This window comes from Ranitomeya variabilis, chromosome 8 (genome assembly GCF_051348905.1).
Source record: "Ranitomeya variabilis isolate aRanVar5 chromosome 8, aRanVar5.hap1, whole genome shotgun sequence".
Taxonomy (NCBI): domain Eukaryota; kingdom Metazoa; phylum Chordata; class Amphibia; order Anura; family Dendrobatidae; genus Ranitomeya; species Ranitomeya variabilis.
Genome location: NC_135239.1, coordinates 204634139 through 204661368, shown reverse-complemented (window position 1 = coordinate 204661368; position 27230 = coordinate 204634139). Strand labels below are relative to the sequence as shown.

Sequence of the window (27230 nt, the reverse complement as noted above, 5' to 3'; positions counted from 1 at the left end):
TCACTAGTCCTTACCATAGGTAGACCTTATAGATTGTTCTTATCATAGGTTGTCCTTATCATGGGTGGTCCTTATCATAGGAGGGCCTTATCATAGATGGTTTGCATCATAGGTGGTCTTATCATGGGTGGACCTTACCAAAGATGGTTGTTATTATAGGTGGACCTTACTATAAATTGTCTTTACCATAGGTGGATCTTTCCATAGATGGTTCTTACCATAGGTAGACGTTACCATAGATTGTCCTTATTATGGATGGTTCTTATTATAGGTAGACCTTACTATAAATGGTCTTTACCATGGGTAGACCTTGCCATAGATGGTTGTTATTATAGGTGGACCTTACCATAGATGGTTCTTATTATAGGTGGACCTTACGATAAATTATCTTTACCATGGGTGGATCTTTCCATAGATGGTTCTTACCATAGGTAGACGTTACCATAGATTGTCCTTATTATGGATGGTTCTTATTATAGGTAGACCTTACTATAAATGGTCTTTACCATGGGTAGACCTTACCATAGATGGTTGTTATTATAGGTGGACCTTACCATAGATGGTTCTTATTATAGGTGGACCTAACGATAAATTATCTTTACCATGGGTGGATCTTTCCATAGATGGTTCTTACCATAGGCAGACATTACCATAGATGGTCCTTATTATGGATGGTTCTTGCCATAGGTGGACCTTATCATAGATGGTCCTTATATTTTCTCCTTTTGGCTTTCAAAACGGTGATTGATCAAGTTCCTGTACATCCTTTCAGGGCAGATCTGCAGCCACGAGATGCTACTCGGGCCCATTTTAGGTGTCCCTAAACTCCCCTTCTTATAAAGATAAGAAACCTTAATCCACCTCCTCCGCCATCCCAGCCAGCATTGTTTTTCAGATGGGCATAAAGAACGGTAACGACAGGTGGGCATCATCCATCTACAAAGAAGGTGCCCTAATTTTGGTATTGGATCTTACATCCTCCATCTACCCCAGGTTGACCTGTCTCCATTTATTAAGCCAGCCCCCCAGCTTTTTTTAGAGTCCCGAGTGGTGAATGTGCCTCATTATGATTATTATACTCTGATCTGCGATCGGGGTGGACGGGGGGATTCCATCAGCACATTGCCATGGACGTTCCTGCTCGCGGGGGATCCAGTTACTGGCAGCTGCCGGCTGGAATGTATCGGAGGATATGAGCCGCACACATTGGGAAATGTTATTTCCTGCGGCGGCTTGTATGATGCTTGTATGAAAGGGAAAGGACTGTACCAGATTATTATACACCGGATCGGCGGACCACCCTATTTCAGAATAAACACTTTGTACAGGAAAGAGGCAAGAACTATAAGGTTTTGGGGCAGCGAGCGTTACCCCTCACCAGTCTGCACTGGTTCCATCATTACTTACCAGACACTGGTTACAGGTTCCTCCAGTTACAAAGCGCTTACAGAAGCAGTCCCCGCTGGTGCGGTCACAGTGGGAGCCATCGGAGATGGTGCCCCTGGGGTCACACTGGCACCCTAGGAAAACATCACCCGCTCTGGTTACTGCTTACTTGTATCAATGATCAATATTAGATGGGCCTGATCGGTCCCCGGAGCAGGGAACATTACAGGGGTGCGATGGCCATAAATGTGTACTAGTAGGACGGGATTACAAGGAAAGCACAAGGGACACATGGCTGGAGGCCTCCATGATGTACTGGGATCTGCCGTCATCATCAGGATGAGCACTGTGTGAGGGTATTATTACAGAGCTGTATGCGGGTATAATTTAGGCACTGTGTGGTGGTATAATTTAGGCACTGTAAGGCGGTATTATTTAGGCACTGTATGGCGGTATAATTTAGGCACTGTATGGTAGTATAATTTAGGCACTGTGTGGTGGTATAATTTAGGCACTGTGTGGTGGTATCTTTTAGGCACTATATGGCAGTATAATTTAGGCACTGTATGGCGGTATTATTTAGGCACTATATGGCAGTATAATTTAGGCACTGTGTGGTGGTATAATTTAGGCACTGTAAGGCGGTATAATTTAGGCACTGTATGGTGGTATAATTTAGGCACTATATGGCGGTATAATTTAGGCACTGTGTGGTGGTATAATTTAGGCACTCTATGGCGGTATAATTTAGGCACTGTGTGGTGGTATAATTTAGGCACTATATGGCGGTATAATTTAGGCACTGTGGTGGTATAATTTAGGCACTGTAAGGCGGTATTATTTAGGCACTGTATGGTGGTATAATTTAGGCACTATATGGCGGTATAATTTAGGCACTGTGTGGTGGTATAATTTAGGCACTCTATGGCGGTATAATTTAGGCACTGTGTGGTGGTATAATTTAGGCACTATATGGCGGTATAATTTAGGCACTGTGGTGGTATAATTTAGGCACTCTATGACGGTATAATATAGGCACTGTGTGGTGGTATAATTTAGGCACTCTATGGCGGTATAATTTAGGCACTGTGTGGTGGTATAATTTAGGCACTATATGGCGGTATAATTTAGGCACTGTGGTGGTATAATTTAGGTAGTGTGTTCTTAAACACCCTGTAGCCAGAAAGATAAGAGGGGGAGCAGCACTATATGAAATCCTACATGGATGGGTACAAGCCTCAGCAGGGCAGAGTCAAATCCAGAGATAATAAAATGTATCCTGAGATTTGCTAGTATTCGTCACTGTATAGTAATATTTATGCACTATATAGTGGTGTCATTTAGATACATATGAATAGTATCAGGGTATTTTTTGAGCACCATTTGGTGGTATTATTTAGGCATTGTATGATAGTTACACACTGGTGGTAATTTTTTAACCCTTGTGGTATTAGGCTCTGTTCGATGGTATAATATGGAACCTGTATGGTGATATTATTTAGGAACTGTATGGATTATGGTGGAATATTTAAGACACGGTATATTGGTATTATTTGAGTTCTTTATGGCGGTATTATATAGACTTTGCGCGGTGATATTATTTAGGCACCCCTTTTTTTTGTGTATTTATGGTCAATGAAATCCAACAGAATTAATGTCTTTATATTCATAATTTGACTTTTTTTTCAGATTCTCACTTTTACATCCTTGGACGATGTCGGCATTGAGTCCATAAAACCCTGATTTGCAGCGATCACATCTAGGACCTTCCACAAAGTCTTTGCAGCGGCACTGTCCGGTGATGAGCCCCAGAGAGGGGTCATCCTGAGAATCGCAGAGTCCTCCGTGTAGAGAGCCGTCCGGGTCACAGTCACAGGCTGCAGGTACATAATGGCCGAGGCCGACATTACATTGGGAGGGTGGCAGTGATACACAGGGGGGAGAGGCGCTCGTCCGGCTAAATCTGTCATTGAACTGTTCATTTCATGCCTATGATAACCTCGCTGAGATCAGCTCTGCTACATCTGCACTACACTGGATCGTTAGTTTAAAGGGGATGTAAACTTTTGCAACCATTGCACATCCATCAAAATAATGCAACTTTGCAAATAGTCTCGCTTAAAGAAACACTCTCACCGTTTTGTGTATGCAGCTCCTATAATCACCTATGTGTCTCCATGGCTACAGACTACAAGCAGACACTGTGTGTAGTCTGACCCTGCAGTCACAGCGATTACTCCACTCCCTCTGACTACTACTCTTGGTTAAAATAAGGGAAAAAATAGAAGAAAGCAACTAAAAATGGGCTGTATGTTGTTATGCATGGGAGCTGCATACCCGAAACGGCGCTTGTAATGGGGAGAGCAGATTAACCCCCCCTTCCCAGGTACCTTTGCAGACATTGCTATCTCGAATATCCTTGGTGGGGTCTTTGTAGTAGAAGGGCTTGCAGAGCTCGCAGTGTCGCCCCATGGTGTTGTGCTGACAGTCGTCGCAGACGCCGCCGCTCGTGTTTCTGGTGGACAGGTACACCGCCATGTCAAAGTGACATTTCCGGGAATGATTGTTGCAGTTGCACTCTGAGGATCAAAGACATTTTTAAGACCTGGGGTCTTTTAGGGGAGAGCAGGAACGGTGCAGGTCTATAGAGCCGGGGTGACCCAGCGACAAAAGGATAGGTCCGCAGCTGCGAAAAATGGTGACAAAAGGAGCAGTCAACACAGGGAAAAGAGGAAGCCATCAAATCTCTGCTCACTTTTACAAGCGTTGGTGCTGCGCCCCTCTGCTGGTCTCCAGGGAATCTCATTGAAGAAACCGTCGCACTGTTCGCAGTTCAGCCCCTTGGTGTTGTGTTTGCAGACACATCTCCCATGCACCTGAGGATCGAAAAATACCCCAAAAATTAGGCACAAAGTGATCAGTGTCCCCGCAGCGCCCCCACAGGTGAAATAAAGTAATACACAGCTCGTATAGCAGGACGACCGAGGGATGAGGATCCCACACAGAGGACACTCTCTATCAGATTCGGTTTTACTTTGAGGGTATATGAACTTGGTTGACCCTTTAAAAATGTATTTAAAGGGAATCTGTCAGCAGAATTTCACCGCCCCCCACCCCAAACTTTTTATAAACACATGTAGCTCTTTCAAAGACAAGTCCAGCGATATCTTTATATGGCCGGTCCGCTACTCTAACACTGAGAAAGCAGTGTTTAAATTGATATGTAAAGCGCCATGGAATAAATGGCGCTATAATAATAATAATATGCAAATGAGGCTGAAGAGCTATGGTAGATCTGAAGCCTTTGTCACTCCGGCTCTATTCCCTCCTCGTGCTTGACTGATGGCTCATGTGCCTGAAGTCACATAGTATGGAGGCTATCAGGCAGGAGGAAGAGGCAGCGATGGGCGGGATATAGAGCTGGAGTGACCGAGGTGTCAGATATACTAAAAAAACTAATTGAAACACGTAATAAGTTGAAAAAAGAAAGAAAAAAGCATAACCCCCCTTACCATTCCGTCCACGTCTTTGGAGATCCCTTCAATAGGAGCGCACTCGGAGGCATGCCCGTAACAGAAGCAGTTGCCGCGCACCACCAGCTCGTACAGGGCGTAATAATACTTCTCCTTTATTTCCAGTCGGGAATCTAGTAAATTATCACCCAACGTGTGCAGCCGGGTGAAATTAATCCTGATGTTGGTGATCTTCAGAAGATCTAAGAGGAAAGAGAGAAGGCTCAGGATGGCGTGTGGACGTGGTGTCTATATAATATATAATAAGCTGCATGTCCCAGTTCTATTGGTGCTGGAAGTATACACGTCAACCCCAATTGACATTTTTTTGGATTTTTTTTCCTCTTCTTCTTCCAAAAGCTATCATTTTTTTTCCGTCAGCGTACCATATGAGGGCTCGTATTTTGCAGGACAAGCTGTACTTATTAATGACACCATTCACTTCATCATACAATGAAAAACATGAAAAAGGTTTAGCAAAAAAGTAACTTTGTAAAAAGAAAATTGGTTTCTGTCGCTATTTTTTAAGTTCTTTGGCATTTTTTGTTGTCACAGGCAAGGCTTCCCTTTTGCACCATTTTGGGGTACACATGAAGTTGTGATCACTTTTGCATTGCATCTTCTCGGGGAGGTGCGGTAACCAAAAAACTGCAGTTATGGCGTTTTTTCTTTTTTTAATAGAGACTGAAAGCGGCATTTAACTGGTTAAACTGCAGGGATCGGAGGGAGCCGAAAAGTTGTGTAACTTTCATTTAAGTTTTCCTTCTAGCGGTCGGTGCCCGATGCCGCGCCCGCCGGTAATAGCGCCCCATGCACTTGTTATCCCGCCTCTGACACCTCCACTTATTCTACCAGCTGGGACTTGTCAGGACGGCACAATAATCTGCTCCATAAACTCCACACAGGGCTGGCGACTGGAGAGGAGCCAAGAGCGGCAGCCAGTGTCCTCCGCTGTGCCGGGCGTCTGCCATGTATGGAAGTGCAGAAAGGCACCGAGCTAAATCAGTAACAGCCCCAGACATCTCCCCCGGCTCACAAATAACTCTGCCGCATTCAGAAGGGACACAGGCGTCCCCTCACTGCTAGGAAATAAATCAGCAATGAGCTGTTAATTCTGCTCTAAGACTCCTGCATCAGTCTGCACCGAGCTACTGGAGGCGGAAAATGGCATCGAAATCCAAATCTGCTGCTGGAAATAATCAATGAGAATGTTCCTCCCCTGTACTGATCCCGAGTTACATCTCCAGAGCTGCACTCACTATTCTGCTGGTGCAGTCACTGTGTACATACATTACATTACTGATCCTGTTACATATTGTATTATACCCTAGAGCTGCACTCACTATTCTGCTGGTGCAGTCACTGTGTACATACATTACAGTACTGATCCTGAGTTACATCCTGTATTATACTCCAGAGCTGCACTCACTATTCTGCTGGTGCAGTCACTGAGTACATGCATTACATTACTGATCCTGAGTTACATCCTGTATTATACTCCAGAGCTGCACTCACTATTCTGCTGGTGCAGTCACTGTGTACATACATTACATTACTGATCCTGTTACATATTGTATTATACCCCTCAGGTGTTCCACAATTCTGCAGGCTTCAAAGCTGGAATCTCCCAGCATCCTCTGCTGGGTTGTTGTCTAAGCAGCGTTTGCTCTCTTGTTTTTCTTTCTTGGAGGTTTCTTCTATAAATCAGGAGATTTCTAATAGTTTATTATAGGGAAAACCTTGTGTGCTATAGGAGATAATCTTAAGGGATCTGACCACATGTTTTTACTGTTTCCAATGGTCACCAGCAGAATTGTAAATTCAGCTCTGGAGTATAATACAGAGTTAGGCTGCCGTCACACTATCAGTATTTGGTCAGTATTTTACATCAGTATTTCTCAGCCAAAACCAGGAGTGGGTGATAAATACAGAAGTGGTGCATATGTTTCTATTATACTTTTCCTCTAATTGTTCCACTCCTGGTTTTGGCTTACAAATACTGATGGAAAATACTGACCAAATACTGATAGTGTGACGGCAGCCGTAAACTGTGGATCGGTACAAGATGAATAATGCAATGTATATTTCCAGTGATTCCAGCAGAATTCTGAGTGCAGCTCTGAAGTGTAATACAGAAAGAAGTAACATCCCATGTTTAAAAATGTATATTGAGCAAAAATACTTGCAGGTCCCTGGTGTATCGGCCATGTTAGTAGTCGGTGGCCCCAGGTCTACTAATCAGAGGATGCACTGGGAGTAGGAGGAGATTCGCAGATTCTGGTCTGGGGGCTACAGACCACCAACATGGCCACTGGACCAGTCTTTTTACTCCCCTCTAATAATGGCTCCTTGTGGCTCTGAAATGTCAGAATAACTCTGCACCTTTACAAGAAATCAGAGGTACAGTAGATCCCCATAGGAGTGTATAGGGGCCCATAGGAGTGTATAGGGGGCCCATAGGAGTGTATAGGGGTCCCATAGGAGTGTATGGGAGTCCCATAGGAGTGTATAGGGGCCCATAGGAGTGTATAGGGGTCCCATAGGAGTGTGTAGGGGGCCCATAGGAGTGTATAGGGGCCCCATAGGAGTGTGTGGGAGTCCCATAGGAGTGTATAGGGGCCCATAGGAGTGTATGGAGGCCCCATAGGAGTGTATAGTGGCGGTATTATGTCTCTGCACATACAGCGGTAATACGATATTGTGCTCAATCACTTATTAATTAACTTACTCTGAATACGAGGACTGTACGGGTCCCTGATGTGAATGGCCGGATCCAGAACTCTGAATATCACCTACACAGAGAGAGGGGAGGGTTACATGCGGAAACAAGACTAGAGAGTATACGGTATATACTGCACTCAGTGTAGGGTCACCAGCAAAATATTAGCATATAGCTCGTAAAGGAAAGTTAACAGAGGCTCGGAGCATCCGTGAGGTCACTGATGGTATAAAGGGGTAGAGACGGATGATGACAGTGAGGTGGTGTGCTACAGAACCATAGGTACTCTTTGTGCTGCCATATGGTGCACCATATGAAACCCTACTAAGAAATTATTAGTCATACGGAGGTACAGTAGGGCCCCATAGAAGTGTATTACTGTGGAATTATGGCTCCGGGAATTGTATGTAATGCCGCCATATGCATGATGCCGAACACTACCTACCATATATAGCACCAACATAGGCAGTAGCGCTTCACTGTCCTTCATTCCTCACCTCTCCTTCCGTAGAAGGCTCAATTTCAGAATATCGAGCCTCGCAGATCACATCGTCCACCTTTTTTTGGATGCTGCGTGAAATATTCGGGAAGACGGCAGCACAATCATAGGCAAAGTATCTGTAAACCTGCCAAGTCCGTCCATAGTCAGACGACCGCTCCACTAACATGGCCGCCGGTCTGAAAGTCTTCAGAAAGAAATCACAGAGTTGGCATCAAAATTATACAACGTTCATCAAGGCTAATTACATAGGAACGTTACCATTCACTGACAGCAAGCATAGGTGCGGGGCACGGCCGCCATTATACTGCCCCCCGGCCGCCATTATGCTGACCCACGGCCGCCATTATGCTGACCCACGGCCGCCATTATGCTGACCCACGGCCGCCATTATGCTGACCCACGGCCGCCATTATGCTGACCCACGGCCGCCATTATGCTGACCCACGGCCGCCATTATGCTGACCCACGGCCGCCATTATGCTGACCCACGGCCGCCATTATCCTGACCCACGACCGCCATTATACTGACCCACGGCCGCCATTATACTGACCCACGGCCGCCATTATACTGACCCACGGCCGCCATTATACTGACCCACGGCCGCCATTATGCTGACCCACGGCCGCCATTATACTGACCCACGGCCGCCATTATCCTGACCCACGACCGCCATTATACTGACCCACGGCCGCCATTATACTGACCCACGGCCGCCATTATACTGACCCACGGCCGCCATTACACTGACCCACGGCCGCCATTATACTGACCCACGGCCGCCATTATACTGACCCACGGCCGCCATTATACTGACCCACGGCCGCCATTACACTGACCCACGGCCGCCATTACACTGACCCACGGCCGCCATTATACTGACTCACGGCCGCCATTATACTGACCCACGGCCGCCATTATACTGACCCACGGCCGCCATTATACTGACTCACGGCCGCCATTATACTGACCCACGGTCGCCATTATACTGACTCACGGCCGCCATTATACTGACCCACGGCCGCCATTATACTGACCCACGGCCGCCATTATACTGACCCACGGCCGCCATTATACTGACCCACGGCCGCCATTATACTGACCCACGGCCGCCATTATACTGACCCACGGCCGCCATTATACTGACCCACGGCCGCCATTATACTGACCCACGGCCGCCATTATACTGACTCACGGCCGCCATTATACTGACTCACGGCTGCCATTATACTGACCCACGGCCGCCATTATACTGACTGACGGCCGCCATTATACTGACTGACGGCCGCCATTATACTGACTCACGGCCGCCATTATACTGACTCACGGCCGCCATTATACTGACTCACGGCCGCCATTATACTGACCCACGGCCGCCATTATACTGACTCACGGCCGCCATTATACTGACCCACGGCCGCCATTATACTGACCCACGACCGCCATTATACTGACCCACGGCCGCCAATGACCCACGGCTGCCATTATACTGACCCACGGCCGCCATTATACTGACCCACGGCCGCCATTATACTGACCCACGGCCGCCATTATACTGACCTTGAAAGTCATGATGAGATGAGTGAAGTGGAACTCGGCCTCCAGGTCTAACTGAACGCTGACATCAGAGACCCCTGTGTCGGGAGGAAGACGACAGGACGGCTTTAGATCATGGCCAGGCTATAGGAAATCCATATCGCACCCCAGGTTATAGCGCAGCAATGATCTCCAGCCCCGCAATAACACAAGGTTGGGACAGAGAAGCGGCTCAGACACCCCTGGTCCGTGACGGTCACCGATCCCCCATTTACTTCTGAATGACATGAAATGTCCAGGAGGTCAAATGGCCGAGATCGGAGCGTCTCTGATCCAGGACATTGCTGCTGGTGAGACTGTCGCACTGGCAGCCAGCACCATCACTAGGACGGGTCCGTGTGTCCGGCTGCCCCATTACTTCTACATATGTACAGTACTTATTATATATCTAATATCCAGGAGTATGAAGGGTCTAAAGGGCATCTCCATTTGTCAGATCTACACCGATTGTGGGACAATTTAGACTGAGACGATCGTCAGAGCACAGAACTGCCCCTTCTGAAGGCAAATACTTAGAATCTGCCCTTTTTATGTTTTTTTTTTAGCACTGTTGACAAATATAACTGAAAAACAGCTGGAGACGACTCCTGCGGGATCATGGCAGCCATATTGGTTGTCACACAGCTTTGGGAATTTAGGTAGTCGATTTTCCCACCTCTACACTGTACCACCATTAGAACAAAGAACATATGCAACAGCGTGGGTTAAAAGTGATAACAAAAAATATGAAACACTGGGAGCAGGGCAGCAATCCCCATGGTATAAAGTAAATGCATGGTGCGATTCATACCTCACATAGATAAATAAATACATACAGAGTTCCCCACCAGTGGCAATAGGAAAATAGAATATAACAAAACCAGAGATGCATATAGAGATTATAAAACCATATTGCATAAAAACATACCAATGATGGAGCAGGGGAATCGCGCCGTCTCCCAAGCCCCCTGAAGAAGGATTACTCCGAAACGCGCGTCTGGGTGGGTGGGAGACGGCGCGATTCCCCTGCTCCATCATTGGTATGTTTTTATGCAGTATGGTTTGATAATCTCTATATGCATCTCTGGGTAACCCACGCTGTTGTATATGGTCTTTGTTCTAATATTTAATAAACTTTTGTATTATTTGGACTATTGCACTGTTTTGGTTTGTGGTTTAGCTTTTTGCATTATCAGTGTGTCCCACACTGTTCCGTATCCAGGCTTTGTTTATCTAGATGGATTATTTTCTGTAAGAAATAATGATCAGTTTGTCTTACAATTGCCTGCGGTGTGTTCCTTGTCTCTACTGTACCACCATTGCAAACTCATCTCTGCTGTGGATGCAGAACTGCTACATCAAGCCCTGTTGTATCACTCCGCTATTTAGTTGTTCAAGCTCTGCTACATCAAGCACCGCTCTACATTTCTGCTATTCCATGGCTCCGGCACTGCTACATCAAGTACCGCTCTACGTCTCTGCTATTCCATATTTCATGCACTGCTACATCAAGCACCGCTCTACATCTCTACTATTCCATAGCTCCAGCACTACTACATCAAGCCCCACTCTACATCTCTGCTATTCCATAGCTCCAGCACTACTACATCAAGCACCGCTCTACATCTCTACTATTCCATAGCTCCAGCACTGCTACATCAAGCACCACTCTACATCTCTGCTATGCCATAGCTCCAGCACTGCTACATCAAGCACCGCTCTACATCTCTGCTATTCCATAGCTCCAGCACTGCTACATCAAGCACCGCTCTATATCTCTGCTATTCCATAGCTCCAGCACTGCTACATCAAGCACCACTCTACATCTCTGCTATGCCATAGCTCCAGCACTGCTACATCAAGCACCGCTCTACATCTCTGCTATTCCATAGCTCCAGCACTGCTACATCAAGCACCGCTCTATATCTCTGCTATTCCATAGCTCCAGCACTACTACATCAAGCACTGCTCTACAGCTCTACTATTCCATAGCTCCAGCACTGCTACATCAAGCACCGTCCTGCATCTCTGCTGTTCCATAGCTCCAGCACTACTACATCAAGCACCGCTCTACATCTGTGCTATTCCATAGCTCCAGCACTGCTACATCAAGCACCGCTCTACATCTCTGCTATTCCATAGCTCCAGCACTGCTACATCAAGCACCGCCCTACATTTCTGTATTCCATAGCTCCAGCACTGCTACATCAAGCACCGCTCTACATCTGTGCTATTCCATAGCTCCAGCACTGCTACATCAAGCACCGCTCTACATCTGTGCTATTCCATAGCTCCAGCACTGCTACATCAAGCACCGCTCTACATTTCTGTATTCCATAGCTCCAGCACTGCTACATCAAGTACCGTCCTGCATCTCTGCTGTTCCATAGCTCCAGCACTGCTACATCAAGCACCGCTCTATATCTCTGCTGTTCTATAGCTCCAGCACTACTACATCAAGCCTCGCTCTACATCTCTGCTATTCCATAGCTCCAGCACTGCTACATCAAGCACCACTCTATATCTCTGCTATTCCATAGCTCCAGCACTGCTACATCAAGCACCACTCTACATCTCTGCTATTCCATAGTAACAACCTTGAGCCTCTGATGCGAACCCAGCAATGCTATACCGCCTCCTCTTCTCTGACTGGACTCTGCTACATCACTGTATGATCTCTGCTGCATTGAGCCGCTGTTGAAAACTCATGGTTTCTTTATCAGTAAGTCAACTCTGCTACTCTGCTGTTCCAGCTCTGCTGCCGTTGATCTAATTTAACTACTCCAGTTCCTGCTGCTCCAGCTCTGCTACATATGCCACCATTGTGTCAGCTAGATTGCCCCGCTGCACCAGCGCCACTCATCCGTGCTGCATTAGAAATGGTCATCCGGACCGCGGGCCTCGAGATGTAACTCTGAGACGCCGCTGAATAGAATAACACGGGTTTATTCTTGTATATTTTCTTCTTATTTTGGGGGGGCACTATTAGAGGCAGACCAGGCACCTGTTACGGGACCCTTGAAGAGAGGGGCCCAGCCCTAATTTGTCCTGGTCCAGACTGGGTGAAGGGGGAAACAAACAACATGTCCTGGGTGGCTAAACCCACTGCTAGAATGGGTGGTCTGATTTACTCTGTGGACCCCCCTCTTCTCGTGGGTTGGCACATGTCGCTGCCCCATGTTAGTGCCCAGATCTCTCCGCTGGAAATCACAAATACATCAAAGGGTTCGGGCTTTGAAGCTGAAATGATAATAATGAGGGAATGAAATCCGCAGATTAAGTGTCGCCGATCTCCATATTCTCCTGGACGGACTTCAATAGACTGTGGGGGGACTAACCCCTCGCGGGGCATTAACGGGTCCGGACTCGGGAGACAAAAAATACAAACTCAGAATGTTTGATTGCTGATGGCCTGTGAAGAAGAGTGGTGGACATGGAAGGATCCAACTAGCCCCCCATTATGCCTCTTCCAGTTTTTACCCCTTTCCGTGACAACCGATCATAACCCATATACCCTTGTTTTCTAGTAATGAAGTTTCCTATGCAGGGCTCGGTGCTGCACAGGGTTTGCAACACAGTGACGAAACTAACAATGGATGATTCCCATAGCAGCCGCAGCGTCTACCTTTATTGTATAAATTCACTCTTATTCTCTCTCTTAAAGAGGTTTTATGGGATCACACTATAAACGTCACATCCTTAGGAAAGGACCTCTGATCGGTGGGGGGCCGAACTCTTGGGAGTTGTTTAAAGGGGCCGCAGAGCTTGAGGTTTACTAGTTCACCGAACCACTTTAAGGGGGTCCTTACCCCCGTAATAGGCCCACGTGTTTCACATGACTAGGGGTATATACTTTGTATCTTGCTGCATTAGTACAGGCGGCCCTCATATGCCGAGCATTCACCAGGCTGCCCCTTCCATCCGGTCCAGGGCGGCAGCTGCACATACAGTAGAGGCGTACAGTACCGCTAATGTGCTGGCAGCGGCAGTACCGCTAATGTGCTGGCAGCGGATCCCGGCAGGAATGTCCCGCTATCTTCCACCTGTTCCCCCCACACTTGTAATAACAAGATTTTCTCTGCCTGAACTTTCTACTTGGTAAAAAGCCAAACACAAGTGTTATATCCCTCCGGACACATCGCGGGGGCAGATGGGGGAAAAAATGGCGCTGAGCGCTCCAGACCCGGGGTAGAGGGTAGTGGGGGTCAGTGGAGGATTCACGTATACTGCATACTATTTAAGGGGACAGTTTTGGGATCATTCTTCCACTTCCTCTTTTCCTCTGTCTAGGGGGCGCTCTGACATCATTGGGGTCTCTGTTGCTAGATCTAGGGGCACTTGGCACTGATATTGGGGGCATGGCCTTCCTGCGTTACTGCTTATTCCAGCACTATTTGTAGGGGCAATATTTAAATTAATAAGGCGATTGGCACTGTTTTTTGCACATATGCGATAGGATGGGGTATAGGCCCTATTTAGGGGGCTTTTGCCCTGTTTATGGGGTGTTTGCCCTGTTTAGGGGGGCTTTTGCTCTGTTTAGAGCGGTGTTTGCCCTTTTTAGAGGGGTGATTGTCCTGTTTAGGGGGGTGTTTGCCTTGCTTAGAGGGGTGTTTATCCTGTTTAGGGGGCGTTTGCCTTGCTTAGAGGGGTGTTTGCTCTGTTTAGGGGGCATTTGCCCGTTAAGGGGGTGGTGTGTGCCCCGTTTAGGGGTGTTTGCCCCATTTAGGGGGAATGCTTGCCCTGTTTGGGGGGGTGTTTGCCCTGTGTAGGGGGGGGGGGTCTTCCTGGGGTACTGCTTATGGCCACAGTGTTGTGGTGGCACTGTTTCTTGCACATTGCAGTAGGATGGGGTATAGACCCTATTTAGGGGGGACTTTTTTAGATACCCACTCTGACACGGTTTAGGAGAGGTCCTGGCACTGTTTATGGGGGTATTTTGATACCATTTTTGGATATGTCCTGTTTAGGCATAGGGCGCTTGGCACTGGTAATGGGGGAAGACTTCCTGGGGCACTACTATTTATGAGTGGGGTTAGAGGCACTGTTTAGGGGGCACTTTTTGGGATACACTCTGGCCCTGTTGGCTAGGCATCCTGGTGAAGGAAAATGAGGCTGATAGGTTGTAGTGGGGTAGTCTCTTACATAAGAAATGTTTGGCTTTTAGTGGTGGTCGTATTACAAAGCATAAGAGGTGAGGAATGAAGAAGGGCCCGAGCTTCTTGCCCCTTGATTTGGTAGAACGAGGCAGCATCAGAATTTTTGGTGGGCCCTTTTTCTTCTATTTGTTCCCCTTTAATAAGACCATCCCCCGAGCAGTCATCGCAGATCAGCCACTCAGGATACTAGGAAAGCTAGGTAACACTTCTCATGGTGGCCATGCTGTCAGCCATATTCACCCAGCTTTCCCAGAATCGGATAAACTAAGAAACAGATTTTTAAGCCGTGCGGGTCCAATACCATTTTGGACGTGGAGAACGGAGATCTGAGTCAGGGTTTCCTGTGGAAAGATTGATATATTCTTCCCAAATCCTAATTGTTCCCCCTCCCAGGAGCTCCAGGGCGGGGGATGGAAAAGGTTCAGAATAAAATAGAGGAATTTTAATAGGGCGGCAGATAAAAAGCTGTTGGGATTAGCTGGAGAAATCCTCAAATACTTCGCCTCCCATTTTTTTCCCCCTCTTTTATAGCTTTAATCCCAGAGAAGAATATATGTAATTAAATTAAACGACTTTAATGAGGAAATGGAAGGAAAGAAGAAGTAGACGGGAGCTGAGCGGGGCTGTCGGGGGGCCAATTTACAGGCCGTCTGAAGCAGAGCCTGGCGGGTGCGGCCCCAGCAGATGCCACACACGGGTTTTCGGACCCTGTATAAGGGGAAGGAAAACTCCTGGAAGACGTCAAATCTCCCAGACGCTGATTTCTGGAAAAATAGCGACGCCGGGAGGTTCCTTGTGCGTGACGTCGGGACCCTCCATCATCAGGTGGCTACAGTCCCGAATTCCCAGGACTGTTCCGATTTTTGAAGCTGTCCAGGCATAAAAGTGGTAAAGTCACTTTTTTTTTTATAGAGGATTTATCATAATTTCCCTAAAAAAAAATTACAAAAAAGTTGCTTGCAAAGCCCGACCTTTCCCCATTGGAGTACAGATGATGGCAGTGATGGGTCAGATCACTTGTGTCACTAACTCCTGGGGAGAAGCTGCTGCAGGAGACGGTTCTGAGGAGCAGAAGACACAGAGGAGGAGACCGGCGCTGGCCCATCGCTGCCATCATCTGTGCTCCACATGAGTGCATGCTGATAGCAATGTAACTGAGGGCAGGAAATAGATCGGGGGAAAGCCGGGAGATGGAAGCCGCTTACACGCAGGAATTAAGAAAAATCCTCTAGTGAAGTAATTTTCAAAGTTTCATAACTTTCCACGCTGGACAAAATTATAAAAAAATTAAAGTTTAGTTACTCTTTAAAGGGGCCCAAAAGTGTTTGTTCTGGACACTATGGGGGTCCGGGTGCAAAAGTCATTGCTGCTACCTATAGAGTGGAAAGGCTACAGAGTGCAGCACAGAGGATTTCAGCAGAGGAGTGGAAGGGCTACAGAGTGCAGCACAGAGGATTTCAGCAGAGGAGTGGAAGGGGTACAGAGTGCAGCACAGAGGATTTCAGCAGAGGAGTGGAAGGGGTACAGAGTACAGCACAGAGTATTTCAGCAGAGGAGTGGAAGGGGTATGGAATGCAGCATGAGTATTTCAGCAGAGGAGTGGAAGGGCTACAGAGTGCAGCACAGAGTATTTCAGCAGAGGAGTGGAAGGGGTATGGAATGCAGCATGAGTATTTCAGCAGAGGAGTGGAAGGGGTACAGAGTGCAGCACAGAGGATTTCAGCAGAGGAGTGGAAGGGGTACAGAGTGCAGCACAGAGGATTTCAGCAGAGGAGTGGAAGGTGTACAGAGTGCAGCACAGAGTATTTCAGCAGAGGAGTGGAAGGGGTACAGAGTGCAGCACAGAGGATTTCAGCAGAGGAGTGGAAGGTGTACAGAGTGCAGCACAGAGTATTTCAGCAGAGGAGTGGAAGGGGTACAGAGTGCAGCACAGAGGATTTCAGCAGAGGAGTGGAAGGGGTACAGAGTGCAGCACAGAGGATTTCAGCAGAGGAGTGGAAGGGGTACAGAGTGCAGCACAGAGGATTTCAGCAGAGGAGTGGAAGGGGTATGGAATGCAGCATGAGTATTTCAGCAGAGGAGTGGAAGGGGTACAGAGTGCAGCACAGAGTATTTCAGCAGAGGAGTGGAAGGGGTACAGAGTGCAGCACAGAGGATTTCAGCAGAGGAGTGGAAGGGGTATGGAATGCAGCATGAGTATTTCAGCAGAGGAGTGGAAGGGGTACAGAGTGCAGCACAGAGTATTTCAGCAGAGGAGTGGAAGGGGTATGGAATGCAGCATGAGTATTTCAGCAGAGGAGTGGAAGGGGTACAGAGTGCAGCACAGAGTATTTCAGCAGAGGAGTGGAAGGGGTACAGAGTGCAGCACAGAGTATTTCAGCAGAGGAGTGGAAGGGGTATGGAATGCAGCATGAGTATTTCAGCAGAGGAGTGGAAGGGGTACAGAGTGCAGCACAGAGTATTTCAGCAGAGGAGTGGAAGGTGTACAGAGTGCAGCACAGAGTATTTCAGCAGAGGAGTGGAAGGGGTATGGAATGCAGCATGAGTATTTCAGCAGAGGAGTGGAAGGGGTACAGAGTGCAGCACAGAGGATTTCAGCAGAGGAGTGGAAGGGGTACAGAGTGCAGCACAGAGTATTTCAGCAGAGGAGTGGAAGGGGTATGGAATGCAGCATGAGTATTTCAGCAGAGGAGTGGAAGGGGTACAGAGTGCAGCACAGAGTATTTCAGCAGAGGAGTGGAAGGGGTACAGAGTGCAGCGCAGAGGATTTCAGCAGAGGAGTGGAAGGGGTATGGAATGCAGCATGAGTATTTCAGCAGAGGAGTGGAAGTGGTACAGAGTGCAGCACAGAGGATTTCAGCAGAGGAGTGGAAGGGGTACAGAGTGCAGCACAGAGTATTTCAGCAGAGGAGTGGGCTGACATTGTGTTGGAGGAGAATAGAAAGTAACACAATTCTGGGCAGATTACCGTTCTCAGATTGCCACCAGGCCTTCTTCCGGTCTTCGGCAAACGTGGTGACAACGTTTTCGATGCGATGACTGATGGGATTGGTCAGTCGGTTGTAAGGTCTCCGCGAGTCACAGACAAAACACTTCTTCTCGTCCTGGGGAATACAGTGGAAATCGACTTATATATACAGTATGTGACAAGTTATTAAATATCATAATGAAATGAATGTGAATGTCCCCTAAAACTTGATCAGGCAGAGTGCTCAGGAAGTGCTCAACCCCGTCATCAGGAGAACTGTACCGATTCTGTCACAGACAAGACACAGGAGAAACTGCTTCTACCTGGAAAGAAAAGTAAACCATTTGGACACCAGGAAGATTTCCCTTCACTACACTAGACCACCAGGGAATCAGACATTCATCCTCTACTATAGAAAATAAGGGTAAGAGATAATAACTCATCCACTACCCTAGACCACCAGGGAAGAAGATTATAAACTATTCACTACCATAACCCATCAGGAGAAGCTTGCACTCACGTCTTCTGCTCTAGACCACCAGGGAAATTGTCATACATTTTTCCACTACCATTGAAGGCCAGGAAAGGTGACATCGACCAGTATGACTATGAACAACCAGGAAAGCTTTCATTCATTCTTCCCATACTCAAGACCACCAAGGAAGCTGGCATGAAACCATTCACTACACTAGACCACCAGGAAATAAATGTTACCCACTCCTCTATACTAGAAAGCTGGCATGAATCCATTCTCTATCCTAAACCACCAGGAAAGGTTATATGAACCTGGTCCTTACTGTAGACCACCAGGGAAAATGCCATTAATCTGCCCATGACCTTACAGCAACAGGAAAGGGCGCAATAATACGTCCACTATTCTGCACAACCATGTAGGATGGCATAAACTTACCCACTACCATAGACCTCCAGGGAAGCCTTCATGCACCCCTCCTTTACTGTAGACTACCAGAAAAGCTTTCATTAACCTCTCCTGCTTTAATCTAGACCACCAGAAAAAAAAATTAAGGATCCTCTCCTTTTACTCTAGACTACCAGGGAAGATGGCATGAATCCATTCACTCCCCTAACCCGTGAGGGAAGTTTACATGACACCTTGTCTAGACCACCAGGAAATCTGGTAAGAATCCATTCTCTACCCTAAACCACCAGGGAAGCCTAGATGAACCTGTCCTTCACTCTAGTCCACCAGGGAAGCTTAAATGCATCTGTCCTTTGCTCTAGACCACAAGCAAACTTTTCATGAACCTCTCTTTTACTGTAAACCACCAGGAAAGCTTTTATGATCCTCTCCTTTACCCTAGACCACCAGGGAAGATGGCATGAGTCAATTCACTACCCTAAACCATGAGGGAAGTGTACATGACACCTTCTCTAGACATCCAGTAAATCTGACAAGAATCTATTCTCTGCCGTAAACCACCAGGGAAGCTTAAATGAACCCGTCCTTCACTCTAGTCCACCAGGGAAGCTTAACTGAACCCGTCCTTCACTCTAATCCACCAGGGAAGCTTTAATGAACCTGCCCTTCACTCTAATCCACCAGGGAAGCTTAACTGAACCTGTCCTTCACTCTAGTCCACCAGGGAAGATTAAATGAACCCGTCCTTCACTCTAGTCCACCAGGGAAGCTTAAATGAACCTGTCTTTCACTCTAATCCACCAGGGAAGCTTTAATGAACCTGCCCTTCACTCTAATCCACCAGGGAAGCTTAATTGAACCCGTCCTTCACTCTAGTCCACCAGGGAAGCTTAAATGAACCCGTCCTTCACTCTAATCCACCAGGGAAGATTAAATGAACCTGTCTTTCACTCTAATCCACCAGGGAAGCTTTAATGAACCTGCCCTTCACTCTAATCCACCAGGGAAGCTTAATTGAACCCGTCCTTCACTCTAGTCCACAAGGAAAGCTGATTTTAACGGCTCCAATGGGTCACATGAGAGGGTCACAAAGGAACCAATTGGAAGATTCCCATTCAAAAAATAGTACTAGCGCCCCTGGAATCTGCTTGACATAGACATGTTACATGGTTTCTCCAACAGTGAATATTTTTGGCTTTCTGCCCTCTAAATGGATCACATCTTCTGTTTTCTCGGCCTTCTGGCATCACCCACCTGAAGATGACTCACGATACAATAGGGCTGTGCTCGGTGCAGTCCACAGGTTGACGTAGCCTTCAGTTTATCCGCCCGGCCAACGAGAAGGTCTCCGGTGGCAGGATAGCAGCTGCCTTGAGAACAGCCATGTGGCTGCTCTGGAATCTGGGAAAATACGCCAACCGCCAGCGCTGCAGAGAAATGCAACCGTCGTGTTATTATTCAGGATATCGGTCTTACAACACATTTTGCAATTTTCAGAATATAGGTTGTATAACTGTAGGGTCGTCCGGGGCGGCAGTATTGATGATCAGCCCATAAAAAAGTGAGATAAAGTAGCGAACCTCCAGCTGTCAGAGTTGCTGGCCCAGTACAAGTTATTTTCTTATTTACTGATAGCACATGGTGCAGAATTAAGATTGATGTTCATGCCGCTTGTCTTCCCCAATCCGCGCATACAGCAGAGAAACTGCAGCTGCATCTCCCTCCTCCCTGATTTCGAATTATGGTTTTACATAAGAAGGACTTTTTAGAAACTAAGGAGATTCCTGAATATTTACAGAGTCCATATAGGTAGGAAAATGGGAACGTCACCGAGTACAGGAGAGAAACTGCAGCTGCATCTCCCTCCTCCTTGGTTTTTATTTTGGTTTTATACTAGACTGATTTTTTTGGAGACAAAGCAGGGTTCTGAAAATTTCCAGAGATTCTATAGGCAGGAAAATAAGAGTGTCAAAGAATATAGTAGGGAAACTGCAGCTGCATCTCCCTCCTCCCTGTTTTTTATTTTTGGTTTTATACTAGATGGATTTTTTGGAGACTAAGGAGGTTTTGAACATTTGCAGAGACCATAGAGGCAGAAAAATGAGAACATCACAGAATATAGGAAAGAATCTGCAGCTGCATCTCCCTCCTACCTGATTTCTAGTTATGGTTATATACTAGAAGGATTTTTTTTGGAAACTGATGTTTCTAAAAATTTGCAGATGGAAATGTGAACGGTGCACCATAGATGAGAGAAACCATAGAGGAGAGAAACCATAGAGGAGAGAAACTGCAGCTGCATCTCCCTCCTCCCTGTTTTTTACTTCTCATTTTATACTTCGAATGTTTTTTCATAAACTTTGGAGGTTTCTGAAAATTTGCAGCTGGAAATGTGAATGGCTCTTTACAGGGAAAAGAAACTGCAGCTGCATCTCCCTCCTCCCTGGATTTTATTTATGGTTTTATACTAGGAGGATTTTTTGGAGGCTTCTGAAAATTTACACACAAAGAAATGGGAACGACTTGCTGTGGAGGAGGACGTCGTTTCTTCTATTTGGGGACTGTAAACATCAGTCCTGATTTATTTCTCATTATTAGAGTCATTCCTATGAGGTCCAGGAAAGTTTGTGCCCCCCTCCACTACCCACCTGCTGCGGCCCGTTATAGACTCCGCCATGACGCGTCCTGAGAGCATCTGAATATGTTCTAAAACCGTCTCATAAAAGTAAAAGCGAACCATGGTCATTCCTGTCTGTCCCAAAATACACACAGGAGAGACCCAGCGACACCTCGGCAGAATGTGGGTATATTTATCCCCCAGGCCGGGCCCCTGGATCACCGGCCCCTTATCTCCCCCATGTAAATTCCTCGGCCACCTCCCTGCCAGGACAGCTTGCTTTTTCTTACAATTCCCATCTAATCATTTCAGAGGAAGAATTTTGATCCCGTCCGTTATTGTACTTTCCAGAGTCGTCACTCCCACATTCCAGCTGGAAAATCCCTCTGAGCGGATATCGGGCCGGTTCTCCCACCATCTGACTCAGAGGACAGGTTTGATGGCACTGCCCGGCTGTAACCCTTTGTGGGACAGAGGTTGTTGGCTGCAGCTCCTAAGGAAATCATAATTTTTCCAGTATGAAAATTTAAAGGGGTTTTCTTGGTCAACAATATGAGATCGGTGGGAGTCAGGATATCCACGATCAAGTGATCGAAGAGGCCGCGGAGAGCGCTGCAATGTAGCTTCATACATATTGTAGTGACCGTCACTGGTCCTGCTGCATCCTTTATAACAAATGAGAATGAGCTGCAGTACCCGGTACGGCCACTACATAACGTGTGGCGCTGCATCTGATACTCAAAGCCAGAGAGCTCCGCCCCTCCAATCCGTTAATTGATGAGAGCGCCAGAAGTTGGACCCCAACGGTCTGAGATTGATCTCTCTTAAGGATAGACTATCAATGGTAAAGTCTGAACAAAATTCCTTTAACAGTGAGCCTACTGCTTTACAGGGCAATCCTGCAGGGTTGCTCTATTTGTGACATCTCCAATTCTTCTGGTCATGAAAGTCGGTAGATAGCAATAAAAAATGTTGAGGCTTAGATTACCCTTAAAGAGTACATGTCATCAGGTTAAAATAGGCCATTTTGAGATCCTATTTTATTCTCGCCTCTCCTCTCATTTTGCTGCTTTTTGTTTTATTTAAATCTGCCATGCGGTTCCAGAGATACGGGCCTCTTTATTTAGTCATAATTTTTAGGATCTTTGCCAAAGGGGCGTTGCTCACAGGATCCTCTGGGGCGTGTCTTTGCCACGCCCCTTTGATGCACCACGCCCCTTTAGTAAAGAACATACACATTTTGCACTAAACGAAAAGGCCCGTATCTTTGGATCCTTATGGCAGATTAAAAAAAAAAAAAACTACTTAAATAATCAGGGGAAGAAGGGGAATAAAATGAAATAAAAATTGACATTTTTTCCTGTTGACAGATCCTTTTTAAAGGGGAGATTCATTTTAGACAAATAGTCCTTTGCATTTGAAAATATCATCCAGAAACCTGTGTAATGCGCCTTTCTCCCAAAGGACTGATGGACGCCTTAACCAATCTGCTGACGCCGGAGGACCCAACATGTCCATGCAGCCCATTGCTTTTATAGGACACCGCCGTGTAATGCTACATTTCCCCTGTGGTGGCGCTGCAGGGAGTTAAAATACTTGCTTCCTGCAGATTACAGTTAATCTTTGGGGTCCCAAAAGCAGGAATCCCAATGATTTTTTTTTATTATTTTTTTTTTTTTTTTAGGGGAAATATTCTAGGAAAAAAGGTATTTCTGAGTTCCAATTTTATTCTTACGAGCCCCAAATGTTCTGCTGCAAACAGATAAATGGTACAAATTCTCTCTCATTTGGCGGATTGTTGTCCAATCAGAGGCTTTGCTGTTCAGCACTTGGCCTTGCAGGCAGTGAAAGGGTTAATGTTTGGCTTGTAAAACTCCCATTTCCTCCACCAGTAGCTCTGGCACTGGTCCCTGTGTCTTTCGACTGATGGCGCAGCGCTACGGGAAGCACAATGCAGGTCCGCAGCGGATCCCGGCCTCGCCCGCTTATCTTCTAATAACATCTTTTGTTACTTATTATGTGAAATAATGAGCATGAATGGCGATTTCCTGCCGGCTTCATCTGCGCTTTCACTACGATGCCTCAATATGGCGACTTTTAGAGCATTTCACAACCTACTTGCGGTCGAGGGATGTGCGCTATTACTACAAAAAAATTAATTTTTATATATATATATATATATATATATATATATATATATATATATATATACACTAATTACAAATTAAATATATAAATGTATAATATAAAAATTAAAAAAAACTAAACTGTACAAAAAATTTTTGATTAATGTGTATATACTAATTAAAAATTAAATACATAAATGTACACTAAAAAAATTTGAAAATATTTTCATTAATTTATATATACTAATTAAAAAATAAAGAAATATATAACTGTATAATATACAGTGCAGACCAAATAATACAAATTCTAACAGTCTATTCAGTAGGACTATCAGCTGTGTATCCACCAGACTTCTGCACAACACAACTGATGGTCCCAACCCCATTTATAAGGCAAGAAATCCCACTTATTAAACCTGACAGGGCACACCTGTGGAGTGAAAACCATTCCCGGTAACTACCTCTTGAAGCTCATCAAGAGAATGCCAAGAGTGTGCAAAGCAGTCATCAAAGCAAAAGTTGTCTTACTTTGATGAACCTAGAATATAAGACATATTTTCAGTTGTTTCACACTTTTTTGTTAAGTATATAATTCCACATGTGTTAATTCATAGTTTTGATGCCTTCAGTGTGAATGTACAATGTTCATAGTAATGAAAATACAGAAAAATCTTTAAATGAGAAGGTGTGTCCAAACTTTTGGTCTGTACTGTACTGTATATTAAAAAAAATATTTTAAAAAAATATTTTAAATATATACTAATTAAGATAGTAAACAATAGAAAATAAATAAAATTATATATATATATATATATATATATATATATATAAATATACATATATCTCAAATCAGGCCACTGTGCCTCCTCCATTGGAGTTTATTTCTCACTTTCGATTCACAGTTACAATGACAGATGGAAATTCTAGTTAAAGGGAACCTGTCACTATGAATCCGCTACAGAGCAGACGCTGAGCAGAATGATATATAGTTTTGTGTACAAAGATTCAGTATAACTTATAGTATAATGATGGAAATAAAATCTATGCACATCCTTGGCTTAAGAGTCCAGTGGGCGGTCCTCATTCCTGTGGACTCCTTAAACCCAGAATGGTCATAAATTTCAATTGGTAAATTAGAAGTGATACTGAATGTTTTTACACAAACATATTCATCCATCTGCTCAGTTTCTCCTGCTCCATGATGCTGGTGGATCGGAAGGTATTCTTATGAGGACAGGTTTACTCTTAAAAGGGTTGTCTCACCAGCTATATGGATATCCTCCATTAGCAGGGGTGGACAGCCATAGTCTATTGATTTTAATAAGCACCATGTAATACCTCCATGGAAAGCCCAAACCCGGCCCATGATGGCAAAATAATACATACTTACACAAAATAGTGACGTTAAAAAGGAGGAAGATGAAAAAAAGGCAAGAGATGCACAAAACTAGACGAAAAAAGGCGCAAAAGCAATAATGAATCGGCCCCTTTAAATATGTCTGCTGTTGTCTAACTCCATCAGTGGCGGGCGACTGGCTGAAGCTCCACCCTGTAGCTAAAGGGGCAGGACCTAGCGGTAAGAAAAGGGGCTGGACCTAGCAGGAAGGGGAGAGGCTCCTGCTGCAGGCAGTTGTCTTACATGGCTCAGTTCCCTAGACACAAACAAGGATTTTTTTTTATACTCTTCTTCAGTTGTTTTTTTTTTAAAGAGACAAAATAGTATCTATGAAAAGAAGGGGATTCATTAAATACGGGGATATTTATTTATTTATTTTTTATTTTTTGCTTTTAAGTAGGCTGAAGATCACCATCAGGACCTAAGGTTAAGTAATTATAATATTACAGTGATTTCTGTGTCTTATAGACACTCCGGTGCCGCCATATAGCGCCGTAGCATAAAACCACCATAATGTCACATAGAATGAAGCATGTCGCAATGTTATATAAAATCACGGACACACAGAGCGGGGGCTTATATTGGCCATGGGTGATATAATGCAGATGCATATAAGACATTGAGAACGACCAGGGGTAACTCAGGTCACATCAAGGGCCAATCCAACAAAACGACAGCGGTATAACTTGGGGCGATGCCATCTTTCCGTAGAGCTGTCACTGCGGCCATGTAAAGCAGGAAACAATAGAGAAAAGCTGTAAATAATAAATGATGACTGATCTGTACACATCGCGGCCTTGTCTCTGGAGTCCAGCTGTATAGGTCTTCATACAATGATAAAAATGACACCTGTCTTGTATTAATCCGATGTGCCAGTGCTGAGAAATCGAGCTTTGAAGTCACATGCAGATTACTCTGGTGGTGCACTGGGGGCGTGTCGATGTATTCTGAGTGCATAGACACGCCCCCAGTGCACTTCCTGGCTAATCTGCATGTAGCTTTAAAGCTCGGTTTCTCAGCACTGGCACATCGGATGAATACAAGAGAGGTGTCATTTTTATTGTTACATCAAATATTACTTAAAGTAATTGCTTAACTAACAATTCACCAAATATTATTTGCTGTTATTATAACGACTATTTCCCGGCCTGTCAATGTGTCAGTGCACCGCCAGTGTCTTCTGTCTCTTGGCAGATATTCTGAACCCCCATAGAGCAGCCCTTGTGTGTGTGACAAAAGGGGACTCCGTAATTAGATGGCACCCACTATACCGTCAGAGGGCATGAAATGGGCCTGGAGCGGGGTGGCCTAAAAGTGGGCACGGGTATGGGGACATTAGTTTGCTTTGTGTGCCACAATCAACATGACATCCACGAAAATTGGCGCTAAAAACACGGACTGTCCTGATCCCCTGCAGAACTATGGGGCGGAAGCTGAAATTGTAAGGTTTCATTGAATGGCGGCGTGTTGTGGGAGCGTCCGCCATGTAACGTACCGCCATGTACTGTACAAGTAACCATACCGTACGGTACATAATTATCAGCTCCGTACATCATCCAGATAAACTTATAATTAAACGCTATTTGATGCCACCACTATAGACTGCAATACCGCCATACAGTGCTCAAATAAAACCGCCATACAGTGCATGAGCAAATGGTGCCAAAAGACTAAATGCAATGTATTGTTCTCTGTTATCAGCCATATCCAGCTGGGCAGTCGTCTATAATGTTTTGACTGGCAGAAAGTCCACCAAAATGTCTTCCCCCATGATAAGTGCCTCTTGCCTCCTATGTGCAGTGCTATAGCATTATAAGTTGCGCCCCTTTAACCGTCCATCTGCACGTGGGATAAGCGTCATGGGAGATGGACGTATCCAAACCTAGCACATTCCTCCCGAATAATCCGATGTGGCCGTAATAACATTATAATGCAGTAATATCAGGACAATGATGTTACAGCACAAATATGTAGCTTGGCTCCGCGATACTACAGCTGCGATGGCCGCAGAACAGGGATACGATTGTCTCATGGCATCCATACGATGGGGAGTAGAAGACGTTCCCGGGACCTTGCTCGCTCAGTGCCAGCGCGTACTGTAATGTTATCGCAGAGCTGCATCTGTTTTCAGACACTCAGAACAATATGTCCTGATCGTGCGCCATGTATATACTGTCACTCACATCCGTGGGGGGGCTGCTTATAGATCTGCTATAATTAGGCAGATGAAGCCACAGTATGGCGTAATCCGCGTAGGGATCAGGGCGCCAGAACCCGACAAACCTGGGCAAATGTGTGGCGAGGCCTTGTGTGCTCAATTTATGGATCTGCTGCATCATCAGAATAAACCACCTAGATGCTGCTGCTAGTTGTGACAGAGGCAGCTAAGAGGTTA

The 27230-nt window shown here is 45.7% G+C and overlaps 1 protein-coding gene and 1 long non-coding RNA gene across 7 annotated transcripts in view; one reads left to right on the top strand and one right to left on the bottom strand.

The window, feature by feature from the left end:
* Positions 1 to 27230, top strand: part of LOC143787560 (uncharacterized) — a 131168-nt gene that overhangs the window by 32478 nt on the left and 71460 nt on the right. For all 4 annotated transcript variants that reach the window (XR_013218396.1, XR_013218398.1, XR_013218399.1 and 1 more), the window contains exon 3: positions 3076 to 3269. This is a non-coding gene — a long non-coding RNA (uncharacterized LOC143787560). The remainder of the gene's footprint in view (positions 1 to 3075; positions 3270 to 27230) is intronic.
* LAMB2 (laminin subunit beta 2) overlaps positions 1 to 27230 on the bottom strand; it is a 73606-nt gene that overhangs the window by 28597 nt on the left and 17779 nt on the right. For all 3 annotated transcript variants that reach the window (XM_077276411.1, XM_077276408.1, XM_077276409.1), the window contains exons 3-12: positions 19951 to 20123; positions 17817 to 17952; positions 9678 to 9751; positions 8115 to 8303; positions 7627 to 7690; positions 4899 to 5101; positions 4142 to 4262; positions 3777 to 3965; positions 3084 to 3263; positions 1408 to 1520 (exon numbers count right to left, since the gene is read on the bottom strand). In XM_077276411.1, the coding sequence (XP_077132526.1) occupies positions 1408 to 1520; positions 3084 to 3263; positions 3777 to 3965; positions 4142 to 4262; positions 4899 to 5101; positions 7627 to 7690; positions 8115 to 8303; positions 9678 to 9751; positions 17817 to 17952; positions 19951 to 20123 (1442 nt within the window). The remainder of the gene's footprint in view (positions 1 to 1407; positions 1521 to 3083; positions 3264 to 3776; positions 3966 to 4141; positions 4263 to 4898; positions 5102 to 7626; positions 7691 to 8114; positions 8304 to 9677; positions 9752 to 17816; positions 17953 to 19950; positions 20124 to 27230) is intronic.